The 17,970-nt window shown below is 47.3% G+C and overlaps 1 protein-coding gene and 1 long non-coding RNA gene across 2 annotated transcripts; both read right to left on the bottom strand.

Annotated features, from left to right (window-relative positions):
• Positions 1–4,982: 4,982 nt before the first annotated feature.
• LOC138673951 (uncharacterized) lies at positions 4,983–6,769 on the bottom strand. Its single transcript, XR_011320388.1, has 4 exons — positions 5,846–6,769; positions 5,506–5,592; positions 5,283–5,423; positions 4,983–5,206 (listed from the first exon to the last, which is right to left on the bottom strand). It is a non-coding gene; the product is annotated as an uncharacterized lncRNA (long non-coding RNA).
• A 3,386-nt stretch (positions 6,770–10,155) lies between these two features.
• Positions 10,156–11,980, bottom strand: LOC138675522 (uncharacterized). Its single transcript, XM_069763844.1, has 2 exons — positions 11,244–11,980; positions 10,156–10,767 (listed from the first exon to the last, which is right to left on the bottom strand). The coding sequence occupies exons 1-2, from the start codon at positions 11,889–11,891 to the stop codon at positions 10,240–10,242; spliced, it is 1,176 nt and encodes a 391-aa protein (XP_069619945.1). The 5' UTR covers positions 11,892–11,980; the 3' UTR covers positions 10,156–10,239.
• Between the last annotated feature and the right edge of the window lie 5,990 nt (positions 11,981–17,970).

Raw genomic sequence — 17,970 nt, 5'->3', positions numbered from 1 at the left:
GTAAGTAGCTCTTTGGACGAAAGTTCACCAATGTGTCCTATAATTACATAATTTTTCTCTGCATTTTAGGTTTTATACTTCTGATTATCACATCAGTTTGAAGTTGTTACAAAAACATGTACACATAAGTAACCCTGTCGCAGTCAAGTATTATATGGGGAACTTAATATGTATGAAATGGAGATATATGTAAACCATACCATCTAAGCAATATAGAAAATAGTATCGCTTCAAGCTGCCGATGTACTCTTGTTGAGACTATTTAGACTATAAAATATTGGTCAGGTTCCCATAGCAGTCAGAACAGTGTAGTTCAAAGTATTCAATAAAAGGGAGGGTTAAAGAATATTACTAAGCATCAAATATATTATAATCTTTTTGTTACCTACTACGAATATATAGTTTGGATGCGGTTATGGTGGTACTACTTTTTGTTGCCGGGTTCATAACTTGTTTTTTTTTTCCCCCCCCCAGGATGACAGTGCGCAGAGTACACTAGACTGTTCACAGGACTGCACAACAACAGATTTAGTGGAGGCTGCACCTGCCAGGACTCAATCGAGGCAAGGTCCAAGAAAACGGAAAGCCACCTCAGACGCCTCAAATGAACTATTGAGCCTGGCAAAGAAGGTGTTGACAAGAAATGTTAGCCCTGCGTTAGAGGGGTTTGGACACTATGTGGTTGACAAACTGGCCAAAATGGACGACAACCAAAGAATACTAGCAGAGCGTCTGATTCTGGAAGCAGTAAACAAGGGTACTGATGGCGATTTGGACAAGAACACTTGTTTGGTCTCTTCCCGGCCAATACAGCGGACAGAGCCATCAAATTTCAATGGTTGGTCACAGGGTCAGACATCGATGCGACACAATCCTCACGTTTCCCACTTCGGCCAGCCACCCCCTAATAACTCCTACACGCCAATACCTTTACATATGGCTTCGCCCATCAGGCACCAAAATTTTCAGCCGGAACAATCGTCGTATCATAATTTGTGATTTCCTAACTACTTTTACATTCCTTTTTTTTTTTATTGTCTTGTTAAAATAATGTTTCAAATAAAAGCTTTTATTATAAATTCTATCACTACTTTTTGATTGGTGTGTCTCAATCACAGCACTGTATGAAGGAACAAATTAACGTAACAAATTCATGTACAGTTAACTAAAAAAAAAAAAATCGAATGAAAGTTTAACAAAATCTTTTAATTGGAACAACAAAAAATGGATTATTGGCCCGCCTACAACTGCTGGCACATGTCCCGCAGCTTCTGCAGCTCCTCCATTGCCACATTGTGCTGCTCCTGAATATGTGCCATAGTGTGGAGTAACTTGTCTATGCCGGCTTCAATATCCTCCTTGTTGACAGTGACGACAGCTGTGGGTCAAAAAACATAACATTAATAACACAGTAGTCTCCCGATGTGTCTTTGCTTCTGTGAATGAAAATAAAAAAAAAAAAGTAAGCAAAACTGACTTGGGGGGGAAGGGGTGGGGGGTGGGGGTTTGGGTTGGGGGTGAAAGAGTGGGCCTGCAACAAAATCAAAATAACTTAATTGTGGGAACCTACTAGGATGTTGAGGCACGGAGGGCACTTCGGGATCTGAGTCGCTGTTGAATGCCTCGTGCTGTCGGCGGCGGCGCTGTCTCTTTGCCTCTGTGAAGGCAAAAAAAAAAACAAGGTCTGTCAGCATATATGGCAACAGTGGCTGCCGGGGGAGGGGGGGGTGTTAAGAGGGGACCTGCAACTTAATCCAAATCACATAATTGTGGGAACCTACTAGTATCTGGAGGAGTTGACCCGGAGGGCACAGATCCAGGAGAGGCTGGGCGGGATGCCTCGTGGCGGCGGCGGTGCTGTGTCTTTGACTCTGTGAAGAAAAAAAAAATTAAATTTTTTAAAAAAAGGTCTGTTAGCATATATGGCAACACTGGCTGCCGGGGGGGGAAGGGGACCTGAAACAAAATCCAAATCACATTATTGTGGGAACCTACTAGGATCTGGAGGAGTTGACCCGGAGGGCTCCGGGACATTTGACCCTGAGGGCACAGAGCCAGAAGAGGCTGGGCGGGATGCCTCGTGGCGGCGGCGGTGCTGTGTCTTTGCCTCTGGGTGTCTTTGCCCTAAGGGTACCGTCACACAGTGCAATTTTGATCGCTACGACGGCACGATTTGTGACGTTCGAGCGATATAGGTACGATATCGCAGCGTGTGACACGCTCCTGCGATCAGGGACCCCGCTGTGAATCGTACGTCGTAGCACATCGTTTGAAACTTTCTTTCGTCGTCTAGGGTCCCGCTGTGGCGGCATGATCGCATGGTGTGACAAAGGTGTGCACGATATTGTATACGATGTAAAGGGCGGAGGAGCTGGCTACGTAGGAGCGCTGAATTCTCCACCTCCCGTGTGCTAATTGGGCAGTACAATACTGTGCGCTCATTCGACAAAGGACTATTGTTCCCAGCGGATAAAACCGGAGCTCTCGAGCGCGCTATTCATTTCTCTCTAGCACGTGCTGTAAACAGAACTAAATTCGCTGGATTCCCTGGACTTTTAACTACTAGACTTTTACCGCTAAAGGTATGTATAACGCTACAGCGTAGCATATGTTGCGCTTCAACGGGGATAAACGTTGGAGTGTGGTTGATTGTTCCTTTGAGTAGGCCTGAGAACCTCAGGTACACAGCTGTAGCGTGGCCCAATTAATTAATCCTTTTACAGATCGAGATGGTTGACTGCCCCATTTAATACCAGTAGTAACATATATAGTTATTAGATCAATGGTCAGAAAATTGTTTTGTAAGCACGTGTATTTATTGTACGTTTGTTTTCTTTTTAGGAACTATGCTCACTTCCGATGAGAGTTCTGTTGTTGCTGCTGCCCTGGTGTTTGAGGCAGCACGTCTCCAAGAGGAGAGACGTCCTAAACGAAAACGTCGCATGTGGACCCGGAGCTGGCTGCAGAAAAGATCCACATTGTCACACATGGGTCTCATAAGAGAGTTACGTGACAATAACCCTCAAGATTTCCGAAACTACCTTCGGATGTCCGAGGAATCCTTCAAAATAATACTGTCTGCTGTTACGCCACTCATACAAAGGTGTGATACGCCGATGCGTGCAGCCGTGCCCGTGGAGGAAAGGTTGGCGGTGACACTGCGCTTCCTGGCAACAGGAAGGTCTCTTCAGGATTTGCAGTTTTCCGCAGCTGTTTCCAGACCTTTCCTGAGCGTTGTGATTCCGGAGACATGCGAGGCCATTGTGCAGAGCTTAAGGCATTATATGGAGGTACTACTATATTTTTTTGGCTGCTGTGTTATGTCGATATATTATACTAGCTATTGAACCAGTTCTACGCCCTGATGGCGAGCATTTCTATAGGTATATGTTCTACATCCTATCATGTGCTGCTCCCATCCTGCGCCCCCATTCAGACATGTGCTGCTGTGATCCTGCGCCTCCATTCTGACATGTGCTGCTACCATTTTGCGGCTCCATTCTGATATGTGCTGCTCCAACCCTGCGCCACCCTTTTTTATTTGCTGCTCCCAACGTAATTTTATTGATTCTATTATTTAGATATATTGTTTAGCACCCGCTCTGAGTCACCGAAGCCATCTGTAAAAAAATGGCTGCCTGCATACTCTGTGTTGTTGACTTTGTTATACAAATCCATACTGCGCCTCAATCACTGTAGGATGTCCACATGAGAGTGTATGTGCATAATATATTTGACCTAATTTGTACATGTTTCCTTCTCATCTTGCAGTTTCCCAAGACGGCGGATGACTGGAAGAGGATTGGTTCCGATTTTGATGAGCTGTGGCAGTTTCCAAACTGCGGTGGTGCATTAGATGGAAAGCATGTGCGCATCACGCAACCAGCCAACTCTGGATCATTTTTTTTCAACTACAAAGGATATTTCAGTGTGATCCTCATGGCCCTTGTCAATGCAAACTATGAGTTTGTCGATGTGGATGTTGGCATGAATGGTCGAGTCTCCGACGGTGGTGTTTTTGAACACACTTCATTTGGGGAAAGCTTGAGGAACAATGAACTGCTGTTGCCACTAAATGAAGACACAAAAGCAAACCTAAATTTTGTCTTCATCGCTGATGAAGCTTTCCCTCTTCATCCACATTTGCTGAAGCCATTTGCACAGAGAACACTCACACCGGAGCGCAGAATCTTTAATTACCGGTTGTCGAGGGCCCGTCGTGTGGTTGAAAATGCCTTTGGGATAATGGCAAATCGGTTTAGAGTGTTCCACACAGCTATCAACTTGAAGCTGCCGTCTATAGACATTGTGGTTTTGGCATGCTGTGTGCTCCATAATTTCCTGAGACGTCATGATACGAACTCCTATTCTCCTCCTTCGTTTATTGATGCAGTGGACGCAAGAACCGGAGATATTGTGCCCGGGGAATGGCGTACACAACCTGAAAATTTTACAGCTCTTCAAGCTCTTGGATCTGGCAGACAGGCAGACGATGCAAGGGACTGTCGCGAAAAATACTGTCAGTACTTTAATGGTTCTGGAGCTGTACCGTGGCAGGATCGCGCCGTATAACATAAAAATTAGTTTTTTTGCTTTGCTGTCATATAAACCTCTCTAAATAACTTTAAATGTGATGCCTATACAATGGTGCTGTTAACCCTTATAGCTTGGTAAACATTAAAGAAAGAATGCGAAGATTTTTGGTTTTTTTTGTAACACTTTCTTGGTTTTAAATTATTTTACAACAAAATATAACATAACCCCCCCACCAAAAAAAATATTATCTCCTGCCCAAGAGGTGTCGCAGCGTCACGCCCTGCTGCTCCACTTGACTCTGGAGGAGCGCTGCTGTCTGCTGCAGGAGCGCTGCTGTCCGCTCCAGTCGCAATTGTCTCGCCAGGAGCTCTCTTATGGTGGCCGTTTCTGTGGATAGAAGAGGTTGGAGAACCAACGTTGATTCCTCTGAAAATACATCTCGACCTCTGGGGCAGGACCTAATTTTCTGTGTTGTAAATTTCTATTTGGTCTGGCACCACAGGGCGATGTAAATTTTATTAAATTTTACAGTTTTGGTTGTCTATGGTGACATCCAGCAGAAAACCACTCGCATTATCTTGATACTTACGGAGAAGGGACGCCGGTTCCTCATTGCCAGAACCACAGCTGCTAATGTCCCATCCCAGCGATCTGGCCACTGCTGCAGCACCTAAAAGCAAATAATAACAGATCTGGTTAACTATGGAACACGCCGTTGGGAAGCGCTCGCAGTTTTGGTCACTTACGTATGTTAGCTTCTGGGGAGAATGCCGCGGACCCGGGGGAGGAAGAGGAGTGTCGAAAGGGAGGTGTTGAGGGTGGTGTAGGGGTGCGAGGCCGTCTGCTCTCTGGTGGTGGCGTGGTAGGCCGCTGGGTCATTACTGCGTCTGTAATGTATTCAAATATTTCCGCTACCCTCTTATGTCCCGTATGCAGTTGAAAAACTGTAATCTATGATTGTTAACCTACGTGACGTCACGGACTGTGGGCTCCCGCTGGTGGTGGATGCTGTGGTGCTGCTGGCAATGGCAGGTACCTGTTGCCGCCGCTGTCTCTCTACACAGAAAGTTTACAAACGCAATCTTTAAAAACACATGTAGAGTGCTGCAGATCAAAGCTAACAATATACTGAAACATAAAATTTATATCACACTTCACAGGGGTGCGAGGGTGCATGGTCGCAACAGATGGTGGAGGTGTGGTAGGCCGCTGGGTCATTACTGCGTCTGTAATGTCTTCAAATATTTCAGGTACCCTGTTATGTCCCGTGTGATGTTAAAAAAAATGCAATAAATGATTGTGAACTTACGTGATGTCCCGGACTGTGGGCTCCCACTGGTGCCTGAAGATGGGGTACTGGTGGCAATGGTGTGTCTGACTTGCCGCCGCTGTCTCTCTACACCTAAAGTAAAGAATCACAATGTTTACACACAAATGTTGAGTGCTGCAGAGCAAAGCTTACAATATACTCAAACATAAAATAGAGATCACACTTTACAGGGGTGCGATACTCTGACATGTCTGTGGGCTCTGGGGTTCAATGGTCTTCCTGTCTTTGGAAAACGTATTATTTCATCTGTAGGCCAACCTCCTCCGTTAATATTTATGGGAAATTGAGAAAGTAAAAATTATGGACATCTTAATAATTTCAAGATGGAGGTTGAGATTAGGGAACCCGACAAGTTTTCTCACGGACAACGCATATTCTGCTTGGAGAATAACTAAATTGTACAAAACCGGGGCATGTGTTTTAATGCATTTGAGGTCACGTTGGCAACCATGAGCGCAAGACTCCCTCCCAAACCCCCCCCCCCTCCTGACAGCATGCATCTCCCAATCCCCCCATACTAGTACTTGCCTCGCCTTGCCTCCGCACGCAACTCCGCAAACATTTGTGGCGTTTTATAGCGGAGGTCAGCCCATTTTTTACGCAGCTGAAGCTGACTGCGGCAGACACCAAACCTCCTCTCCATCATTCTTGTTATTTGTCCAAGCACTTCTCGCTTGTGGATGTGTGGGTGGGCAGGGCGGCTCTCCAGACCCTCGTAATCCATGGCATCCATCTGAGAAATAAAAAAAAGGAGTTCTGGCTGCCCCAGAGGAGCAGAACGCATTCTCGCCGCCATTTTAGATGGAATGACCCTGAAGAGCAACGCCCAGAGGAGGAGCTGCGCTCCGCCGTCCTGCCGCGCCATTGGCATCGCAATAGCGTTGCCGTTTATGAACAGCGTCACATTTGTGACGACTGAGCGTTAAGAAAGAAACGCACATAGTAAATGCCGTTCGAAGTATCGTTATATAACGCCGGAGCGGCACGTAATGTACGCTCGTGGTCTATGACGGCGTGATGACGTTACAGCGTTCCTGCGTGCCTGCCCTAGCTTGTTTTTGTCCCCTGACATCGTGATAATGGCTGCCAGTCGCCGTGGTCCACCTATGGGCATCCCAGAGCTCAAGTTCCTTATTGGAACAATGGATAGGATGCAGTATGAAACCACAGGGATGGTGCTGCACCGCAACCAGCACAAGGAGGAAGTTGTCTGAGGGCCTCAGGAAGCGGTTTGGGATAACTCGGACCAAGGCCCAGATTGTTAAAAAATGGGGCGATCTCAAGTCGAAAAGGCCAGAGCGCCTGCAGGAGCTTCGCCAGGAGATTAGCAGAGGTTAGTACTCAGGTACCCAAAAGTATGTTGGACAGCTATGGGACAGTTTGAACGTTGCAGAGCCACTATGTGCCACAGCTATGGGACAGTTTCAACGTTGCAGTGCCACAGCTATGGGACAGTTTGAACGTTGCAGAGCCACTATGTGCCACAGCTATGGGACAGTTTCTACGTTGCAGAGCCACTATGTGCCACTGCTATGGGACAGTTTGAATGTTGCAGAGCCACTATGTGCCACAGCTATGGGACAGTTTGAACGTTGCAGAGCCACTATGTGCCACAGCTATGGGACAGTTTCAACGTTGCAGTGCCACAGCTATGGGACAGTTTGAACGTTGCAGAGCCACTATGTGCCACAGCTATGGGACAGTTTGAACGTTGCAGAGCCACTATGTGCCACAGCTATGGGACAGTTTGAACGTTGCAGAGCCACTATGTGCCACAGCTATGGGACAGTTTCTACGTTGCAGAGCCACTATGTGCCACTGCTATGGGACAGTTTGAACGTTGCAGAGCCACTATGTGCCACTGCTATGGGACAGTTTGAACGTTGCAGAGCCACTATGTGCCACAGCTATGGGACAGTTTGAACGTTGCAGAGCCACTATGTGCCACAGCTATGGGACAGTTTCAACGTTGCAGTGCCACAGCTATGGGACAGTATGAACGGTGAAAAGTACTATGTGGCACAGCGAACTGCTGACCTAACTTTTTTTTTTCCTTCACAGAGGCAAAGAGACAGCGCCGCTGCCACGAGGCATCCCGCCCAGCCTCTTCTGGCTCTGTGCCCTCAGGGTCAAATGTCCCGGTGCCCTCCGGGTCAACTCCTCCAGATCCTAGTAGGTTCCCACAATAATGTGATTTGGATTTTGTTTCAGGTCCCCTTCCCCCCCCCCGGCAGCCAGTGTTGCCATATATGCTAACAGACCTTTTTTAAAAAAATTTTTTTTTTTTTTTTTTTTCTTCACAGAGGCAAAGACACAGCACCGCCGCCGCCACGAGGCATCCCGCCCAGCCTCTTCTGGCTCTGTGCCCTCAGGGTCAAATGTCCCGGTGCCCTCCGGGTCAACTCCTCCAGATCCTAGTAGGTTCCCACAATAATGTGATTTGGATTTTGTTTCAGGTCCCCTTCCCCCCCCCCGGCAGCCAGTGTTGCCATATATGCTAACAGACCTTTTTTAAAAATTTTTTTTTTTTTTTTTTTTTCTTCACAGAGGCAAAGACACAGCACCGCCGCCGCCACGAGGCATCCCGCCCAGCCTCTTCTGGCTCTGTGCCCTCAGGGTCAAATGTCCCGGAGCCCTCCGGGTCAACTCCTCCAGATCCTAGTAGGTTCCCACAATAATGTTATTTGGATTTGGTTTCAGGTTCCCTTCCCGCCCCGGCAGCCAGTGTTGCCATATATGCTTACCAACCTTTTTTTTTTTTAAATTTTTTTTTTTTTATGTTTTTTCCTTCACAGAGGCAAAGACACATCACCACCGCCGCCACGAGGCATCCCGCCCAGCCTCTTCTGGCTCTGTGCCCTCAGGGTCAAATGTCCCGGAGCCCTCCGGGTCAACTCCTCCAGATCCTAGTAGGTTCCCACAATAATGTGATTTGGATTTTGTTTCAGGTCCCCTTCCCGCCCCGGCAGCCAGTGTTGCCATATATGCTTTACAAACTTTTTTTTTTTTAATTTTTTTTTTTAATTTTTTTCCTTCACAGAGGCAAAGACACATTACCACCGCCGCCACGAGGCATCCCGCCCAGCCTCTCCTGGATCTGTGCCCTCAGGGTCAAATGTCCCGGAGCCCTCCGGGTCAACTCCTCCAGATCCTAGTAGGTTCCCACAATAATGTGATTTGGATTTTGTTTCAGGTCCCCTTCCCGCCCCGGCAGCCAGTGTTGCCATATATGCTTACCAACCTTTTTTTTTTTTTCCTTCACAGAGGCAAAGACACAGCACCGCCGCCGCCACGAGGCATCCCGCCCAGCCTCTTCTGGCTCTGTGCCCTCAGGGTCAAATGTCCCGGAACCCTCCGGGTCAACTCCTCCAGATCCTAGTAGGTTCCCACAATAATGTGATTTGGATTTTGTTTCAGGTCCCCTTCCCCCCCCCGGCAGCCAGTGTTGCCATATATGCTAACAGACCTTTTTTAAAAAAATTTAATTTTTTTTTTCTTCACAGAGTCAAAGACACAGCACCGCCGCCGCCACGAGGCATCCCGCCCAGCCTCTCCTGGATCTGTGCCCTCCGGGTCAACTCCTCCAGATACTAGTAGGTTCCCACAATTATGTGATTTGGATTAAGTTGCAGGTCCCCTCTTAACACCCCCCCCCCTCCCCCGGCAGCCACTGTTGCCATATATGCTGACAGACCTTGTTTTTTTTTTTGCCTTCACAGAGGCAAAGAGACAGCGCCGCCGCCGACAGCACGAGGCATTCAACAGCGACTCAGATCCCGAAGTGCCCTCCGTGCCTCAACATCCTAGTAGGTTCCCACAATTAAGTTATTTTGATTTTGTTGCAGGCCCACTCTTTCACCCCCAACCCAAACCCCCACCCCCCCCCCTTCCCCCCCAAGTCAGTTTTGCTTACTTTTTTTTTTTTATTTTCATTCACAGAAGCAAAGACACATCGGGAGACTACTGTGTTATTAATGTTATGTTTTTTGACCCACAGCTGTCGTCACTGTCAACAAGGAGGATATTGAAGCCGGCATAGACAAGTTACTCCACACTATGGCACATATTCAGGAGCAGCACAATGTGGCAATGGAGGAGCTGCAGAAGCTGCGGGACATGTGCCAGCAGTTGTAGGCGGGCCAATAATCCATTTTTTGTTGTTCCAATTAAAAGATTTTGTTAAACTTTCATTCGATTTTTTTTTTTAGTTAACTGTACATGAATTTGTTACGTTAATTTGTTCCCTCATACAGTGCTGTGATTGAGACACACCAATCAAAAAGTAGTGATAGAATTTATAATAAAAGCTTTTATTTGAAACATTATTTTAACAAGACAATAAAAAAAAAAGGAATGTAAAAGTAGTTAGGAAATCACAAATTATGATACGACGATTGTTCCGGCTGAAAATTTTGGTGCCTGATGGGCGAAGCCATATGTAAAGGTATTGGCGTGTAGGAGTTATTAGAGGGTGGCTGGCCGAAGTGGGAAACGTGAGGATTGTGTCGCATCGATGTCTGACCCTGTGACCAACCATTGAAATTTGATGGCTCTGTCCGCTGTATTGGCCGGGAAGAGACCAAACAAGTGTTCTTGTCCAAATCGCCATCAGTACCCTTGTTTACTGCTTCCAGAATCAGACGCTCTGCTAGTATTCTTTGGTTGTCGTCCATTTTGGCCAGTTTGTCAACCACATAGTGTCCAAACCCCTCTAACGCAGGGCTAACATTTCTTGTCAACACCTTCTTTGCCAGGCTCAATAGTTCATTTGAGGCGTCTGAGGTGGCTTTCCGTTTTCTTGGACCTTGCCTCGATTGAGTCCTGGCAGGTGCAGCCTCCACTAAATCTGTTGTTGTGCAGTCCTGTGAACAGTCTAGTGTACTCTCCTGCGCACTGTCATCCTGGGGGGGGAAAAAAAAAAAAACAAGTTATGAACCCGGCAACAAAAAGTAGTACCACCATAACCGCATCCAAACTATATATTCGTAGTAGGTAACAAAAAGATTATAATATATTTGATGCTTAGTAATATTCTTTAACCCTCCCTTTTATTGAATACTTTGAACTACACTGTTCTGACTGCTATGGGAACCTGACCAATATTTTATAGTCTAAATAGTCTCAACAAGAGTACATCGGCAGCTTGAAGCGATACTATTTTCTATATTGCTTAGATGGTATGGTTTACATATATCTCCATTTCATACATATTAAGTTCCCCATATAATACTTGACTGCGACAGGGTTACTTATGTGTACATGTTTTTGTAACAACTTCAAACTGATGTGATAATCAGAAGTATAAAACCTAAAATGCAGAGAAAAATTATGTAATTATAGGACACATTGGTGAACTTTCGTCCAAAGAGCTACTTACTTGTTGCCCTTGTGACTCCTGCTCGGCGTGGTTCTCCGAAACTATTGGTTCCACAGGTGCCAACAATCGAAGACACGTTGAAGTCCGTGGCACCTCTTGGTCCCTCAGAAAATTAAGATGCTCAAAATACCACAGTTTTGGCACATAAACTTCTTCAGTGGAAGCTCCGGACCTTGTAGTCTGAAGAACCTTGTTCAGCTCCTTCCTCCACACCGTGCGGAGCGCCTGGATTTTCTTTTTAATAACTGCTTCGTTAGCTGCCTCATCTGGTGCCTGACGATTGTAAAGCTCAATGAGCTGTAAGTAACCCTCCCTCCTCTTTTCCCTGTTACAATACTCAGGAGACTTGATTTTCCAGAGGCAGGGAAAAGACTGATAAATCTCGATGAAATCCCTGATGAACTCCACACGATTAGACATCTGAAAAATAATTATAAAAAAAAAATTACATGGTTGACAAAGAGTCCTATTAACAATACTTTTGACAGTGTGCCAAACGCTTAACAACAGCAGCCACACAAAGCGCTCATGCCTACCATCGCTTCTTCCATCTGCCACGCCATAGGCCACCATAACCCAAAACAGTGTACCGCCCGCTTCCCTACAGCAGCCACACAAAGCGCTCATGGTGACCATCCATTGTACCATCTGCCACGCTCTAGCTCAACAGACACAACCGGTCATAAGCAGTCACAACAGCGTACCATCCGCATCGCTTCAGCGGCGGAACGAAGCGGTCATGCCGAACAAACTGAGTTACATCTACCACGCTGTAGCCCACCAGTCACGACCAGTCACAACCAGTCACAACAGCGTACCATCCGCATTGCTTCTTCCATCTGCTGCGCCATAGGCCACTACCGCCCGCTTCCCTACAGCAGCCACACAAAGCGCTCATGGTGACCATCCATTCTACCATCTGCCACGCTCTAGCTCAACAGACACAACCGGTCATAAGCAGTCACAACAGCGTACCATCCGCATCGCTTCAGCGGCGGAACGAAGCGGTCATGCCGAACAAACTGAGTTACATCTACCACGCTGTAGCCCACCAGTCACAAACAAGCACAACAGCGTACCATCTGCCACATTGTAGCCCTCCAGTCACAACAGTGTACCATCCGCTTCGCTTCAGCGGTGGAACGAAGCACTCATGCCGTCCATACAGCGTTCCATCCACCACGCCCAAGCGGTTTACATACCTCGAAGCAGCGGTGCAAAGCGTGGTATATTCAGCGAAGTAGAAAATTCCAATGTCCAGGTCCACCAAGTGTCCAAGTACGAAGTGAAGAAAGGAAATTTTGAAAGCAGTGAGGTAGCATTGGGAACAATAGCGCTCAGGTGACAAATTTTCCAACCAATTGTGTGCACAGAACCTTTGGCCTATCAGCACACTAGCTAGTAGCACAACACGCCCCTAGTGAACAACGTCACGCACAGATTATGCAAAATTTGCTCTGAATCGTCGTGTGTGACACGACCGTACGACTGTCCCATACGACTTCTACATCGCAAATACGTCATGAATTTATCGCTTCAGCGCCGTGCATCGTGTAGTGTGACCGCAGTCTACGATGTTTGAAACGATAATTAAGCGACGATGTAACGTCACAAATCGTGCCGTCGTAGCGATCAAAATTGCACTGTGTGACGGTACCCTAAGTCGGAGGTAACGTAAGTATTTTTACAAAGATGCCAACCTTTACATTTTTCTGTGCCACAAGTTCTGGTAGCCATGAATGAGCGAGCTATATGTGTCAGGCAGGTAATGGCTCGAGTAAGTGACTTCCAACTTGAGAATCTGTCGAACCTGCAAGATCCAAGCTGGATAACAGAGGTCATTGTATGTAGTGTAGACACCTGAGGGCGGATTTCAGCATCTGAGTCCTCTCCTACTAGTTTGAAGGTGTCTGGAAAACATTCCTCAATGTACAATAGTTTTGGTCCAGAGAGCCACGTTGTGCTTCTTAGTCGACTTGCGTCAACTGCTCTAGTTGCATGATCTGCAGGATTCTGGTCTGTGGGTATGTAATGCCACTGCTGTGGGTGAACTGATCTCCTGATTCGTAGCACTCTGTTATTGACATAAACGTAGAATCGCCTGGTTTCGTTGTGGATATATCCCAGGACTACTTTGCTGTCTGAGTAGAACTTGGCCTGTGTCAGGTCGATATCCATTTCGGATGCGATGAACTCCGCTAACTCAACGGCTAAGACTGCGGCACAAAGCTCTAACCTGGGTATAGTGTGCTCTGGTTGTGGTGCGAGTTTAGCCTTTCCCATGACGAAATCAATGTGGCACTGACATTTAGAGTCTACAGTTTTGAGGTAGGCAACAGCGGCAATTGCTTTGACAGAAGCATCTGCAAATACGTACAGTCTTTGGCTCTGTATCTCAGTAGATGGCACAGGGGTGTACGGTCTTGGCACATGCAGGTTGGAGAGTGCCGCTAACGAGTTCTTCCACTCTTCCCACTGGATCCTCTTATCAGGTGGCAGAGGTGCATCCCAGTCAGATGTTTCCCTAGTTAAGTCTCTTAGTAGGGCCTTGCCTTGTATAGTAACAGGAGCTGCGAAACCCAAGGGGTCGTACAGACTGTTGATGGTAGACAGGACGCCTCTATGTGTGAAAGGCCTTTCTTCCTGGCTGACCTGAAAGGTGAAAGTGTCTGATTGTAGATTCCAGAGAAGCCCGAGGCTGCGTTGCATTGGTGCGGGGTCTGACCCCAGGTCCAGGTCTCTGAGACCATTACATAGGTCTCGAGAAGGGAACGCTTCCATGAGTTCTTGGCTGTTTGAGGCTATTTTATGAAGCCTAAGGTTCGAGCAGGCAAGCATGTCTTGGGCCCTCCTGAGAAGACTGATGGCAGTCTCATTTGAAGGCATGGCTTTTAGACAGTCGTCGACATAAAAGTCCTTTTCTATGAATTGTCTGACATCTGCTCCGTATTCTGCTTCTCCTTCCTGAGCCGACCTTTTGAGTCCGTAAATGGCGACTACAGGTGAAGGAATGTTGCCAAAGATGTGCACTCTCATGCGATATTCCGTGACTTCTTTAGTAGGATCATTGTCTCTGTACCAGAAGAATCCTAGGAAGTTCCTGTCTCTCTCTCTCTCACAAGGAAACAATGGAACATTTGCTGGATGTCAGCGATGAAGGCAATGGAATCCTTACGGAAGCACATAAGTACACCCAGTAGTTTGTTATTGAGGTCTGGTCCTGTCAGTAGAACGTCATTCAGGGAGACATCATTAAATTTAGCACTGGAATCAAACAACTCTGATCTGGCCTGGTTTCTTAGGGTATGTGCACATGTCCGGATTTTTAGCGATTTTTTTTTGCGGAATTTCGCTATAAAAACGCTATAATTCTGCATCAAAAACGCTAAAAATATGCATCCTATCATTTAGAATGCATTCCGGATTTTTTGTTCAGATGGATGCGTTTTTTACCGCAAAAAAAACGCATTCCGCAAAAAAAATGGACATGCTCATTCTTTTTGCGGATTTTTTGCGGATTTCTAAGCAAAAATGACTTTCAGGAAAAAAAAAAAAACGCAAAAATTCCGCAAAAAATCTGCGCAAAAAAACGCGCAAAAACCGCGAAAAATCCGCGCGGAAAAAAACGCGATTTTCTGCCAGAAATCTCCGGATTTTGTCAGGAAAAAAACCTGACGTGTGCACATACCCTTAGGGTGGTAAACTCCGAACATGGGTAGGAACCAGCATTCTTCAGAGTCTTTGAGAGTGGGAGCTAGTTCTGCGTGACAGTTTTCAAAAATCTTTGACATGAAGGAGAAAAAGTGATCTTTCATCTCTGGTTTCTTTTGCAGATTATGAATGAGAGAGGAGAAACGTTGTAATGCCTGATTTCTGTTGTTCGGTAGACGTGGTCTGTGGGTTTTGAAGGGAAGAGGTGCGACACAGCTGTTGGTCTCATCTTTAACGAGTCCCTTGTCCATTACCTCTAAGAACAACTTGTCCTCTACCGACATTGCCACTTGGTTGCCCTGTTTAGTTCTCTGTAAGACTGTACACCCTAACTGATCCTCATAGCTTCCCGACACTATATTGCTGTCGTGAGAAAGTCTATTAGATGGTTGGGCAGTTGGATGCTGTGTGGCAGTTCCCTGACATGGAACTCATTGTTACAAGGTTGAAACAGAGATGGACGTCCTTTCTCCAATGTATTTGTCAGCATGCTTGTCACAGAAGATGGGGCGTGCATGCGTCCCAAGCATACGTTGCCAATTATGACCCATCCTAGGTCTAGCCTTTGGGCATAGGGAGCATTGAGGAGTCCATTGATATGACGTCTCACTTTATGAACCTGCAGGATATCTCTCCCCAACAGCAGAATTATCTGGGCCTGATGGTCGAGTTCCGGTATAAGGTGCGCTATTCGTTTTAAGTGAGCGTGATGGATTGCTACATCTGGTGTAGGGATTTCAGATCTGTTGTCTGGGATCTGGTTACATTCGATGATCGTAGGTAGCGGTAGGCAGAATTGTCTGTCTAAAGACTCAATCTGGTAGTCAGTAGCTTTCCTGCCTGCTGTTGTCACAGTACATGCACACGTCATTAAGGAGTAGGGAGTGCTTGGCCCTTTGATGTTGAATAGGTCAAAGAACGTTGATCTAGCCAAGGATCGATTACTTTGATCATCCAAGATAGCATACAGTCTTACAGCTTGGTCTCTATGGCCCTTCGGGTATACTCTGACGAGGAATATTTTTGAACAGGACCTACTGTCTATTGTCCCTTTGCAGACCTCGGTACATTGTGAAGTGATCTCTGGCGTAGCTGTATCAGTGCTCCTTTCCTCCCCGCCATGCTCACTGTCAGCTGGCGTGTTTTGTGTACTCCATGGAGCTGGGCCAGGGTGTAGAGCGGTGTTATGGTCTGTGGTGCCACATTCTGTGCATTTTACACTGACCTTGCAATCCTTGGCGAGATGAGTTGTGGACGAGCAGCACTTGTAGCAGATACCGTTTTCTTTCAGGAAGCTTCTGCGATCTGGCATAGATTTTCCTCTGAAGGCTCTGCATTTCAGGAGAGGATGAGGCTTCTGATGAAGTGGGCACTGCTTGTCAGGGTCCTGCACCTTTGTCTCTGATTGGGAGCAGCCAGCAGACCTGTAATTAGAATCTGGAGGAGAAACATAAGTCTTGTGTACTGCCACAGATGTTCTGCGTGGATTTGCAGGTGGTGATGGTGTGGCATATGGTATTGCAAAGTCAAAGCTGGGATCGTTTCTAATTGTCGCTTGTTGGTGTATGAAGTCTACAAAAACGGAGAAGGGAAGGAATGGAACGCTGTGTTTGTATTTGTACATGGAACCATGTGTGAGCCACCTCTCCTGTAGATTGTAGGGCAACTTCTGGACTATAGGGTTAACACCTCTGGCTGTGTCGAGAAATGCAAGTCCCTGTAGGTCGTCCTCGTATTTGGCAACTTGGACTTCCTTTAGCAGGTCGCTTAGCTCTCTAAGTTAATGGAGACCTTTGATAGATATTTTAGGAAAGTCATCGATTCTTTTGAACAAGGCTCTTTCTATTACTTCTGCTGAGCCGTAACACTCATCCAGCCTTTTCCAGATCTTTTTGAGGCCAGTCTCAGGGCGGTTTATATTAATGTCTCTGATCCTTACTGCGTGTTTGACCGACTCTTCTCAGAGCTGGCAGGGGCACAAGTGCTGGCTAGGCATAAGGCAGGGGCACAAGTGCTGGCTAGGCATAAGGCAGGGGCACAAGTACTGGCTAGGCATAAGGCAGGGGCACAAGTGCAGGCTAGGCATAAGGCAGGGGCACAAGTGCAAACTAAGCATAAGGCAGAGGCGCAAGTGCAAACTAGGCATAAGGCAGGGGCACCTATGCAGGCTAGGCATAAGGCAGGGGCACCTATGCAGGCTAGGTATAAGGCAGGGGCACCTATGCAGGCTAGGCATAAGGCAGGGGCACAAGTGCAGGCTAGGCATAAGGCAGGGGCACAAGTGCAGGCTAGGCATAAGGCAGGGGCACAAGTGCAGGCTAGGCATAAGGCAGGGGCACAAGTGCAGGCTAGGCATAAGGCAGGGGCACAAGTGCGGGCTAGGCATAAGGCAGGGGCACAAGTGCGGGCTAGGCATAAGGCAGGGGCACAAGTGCGGGCTAGGCATAAGGCAGGGGCACAAGTGCGGGCTAGGCATAAGGCAGGGGCACAAGTGCGGGCTAGGCATAAGGCAGGGGCACAAGTGCAGGCTAGGCATAAGGCAGGAGCACAAGTGCAGGCTAGGCATAAGGCAGGGCACAAGTGCAGGCTAGGCATATGGCAGGGGCACAAGTGCAGGCTAGGCATATGGCAGGGGCACAAGTGCAGGCTAGGCATAAGGCAGGTGCACAAGTGCTGGCTAGGCATAAGGCAGGGGCACAAGTGCAGGCTAGGCATAAGGCAGGGGCACAAGTGCTGGCTAGGCATAAGGCAGGGGCACAAGTGCAGGCTAGGCATAAGGCAGGGGCACAAGTGCAGGCTAGGCATAAGGCAGGGGCACAAGTGCAGGCTAGGCATCAGGCAGGGGCACAAGTGCAGGCTAGGCATAAGGCAGGGGCACAAGTGCAGGCTAGGCATAAGGCAGGGGCACAAGTGCAGGCTAGGCATAAGGCAGGGGCACAAGTGCAGGCTAGGCATAAGGCAGGGGCACAAGTGCAGGCTAGGCATAAGGCAGGGGCACACGTGCTGGCTAGGCATA

This window comes from Ranitomeya imitator, chromosome 4, assembly GCF_032444005.1.
Source record: "Ranitomeya imitator isolate aRanImi1 chromosome 4, aRanImi1.pri, whole genome shotgun sequence".
In the NCBI taxonomy this organism is placed as follows: domain Eukaryota; kingdom Metazoa; phylum Chordata; class Amphibia; order Anura; family Dendrobatidae; genus Ranitomeya; species Ranitomeya imitator.
This window is presented reverse-complemented; position numbering and strand designations above follow the sequence as displayed.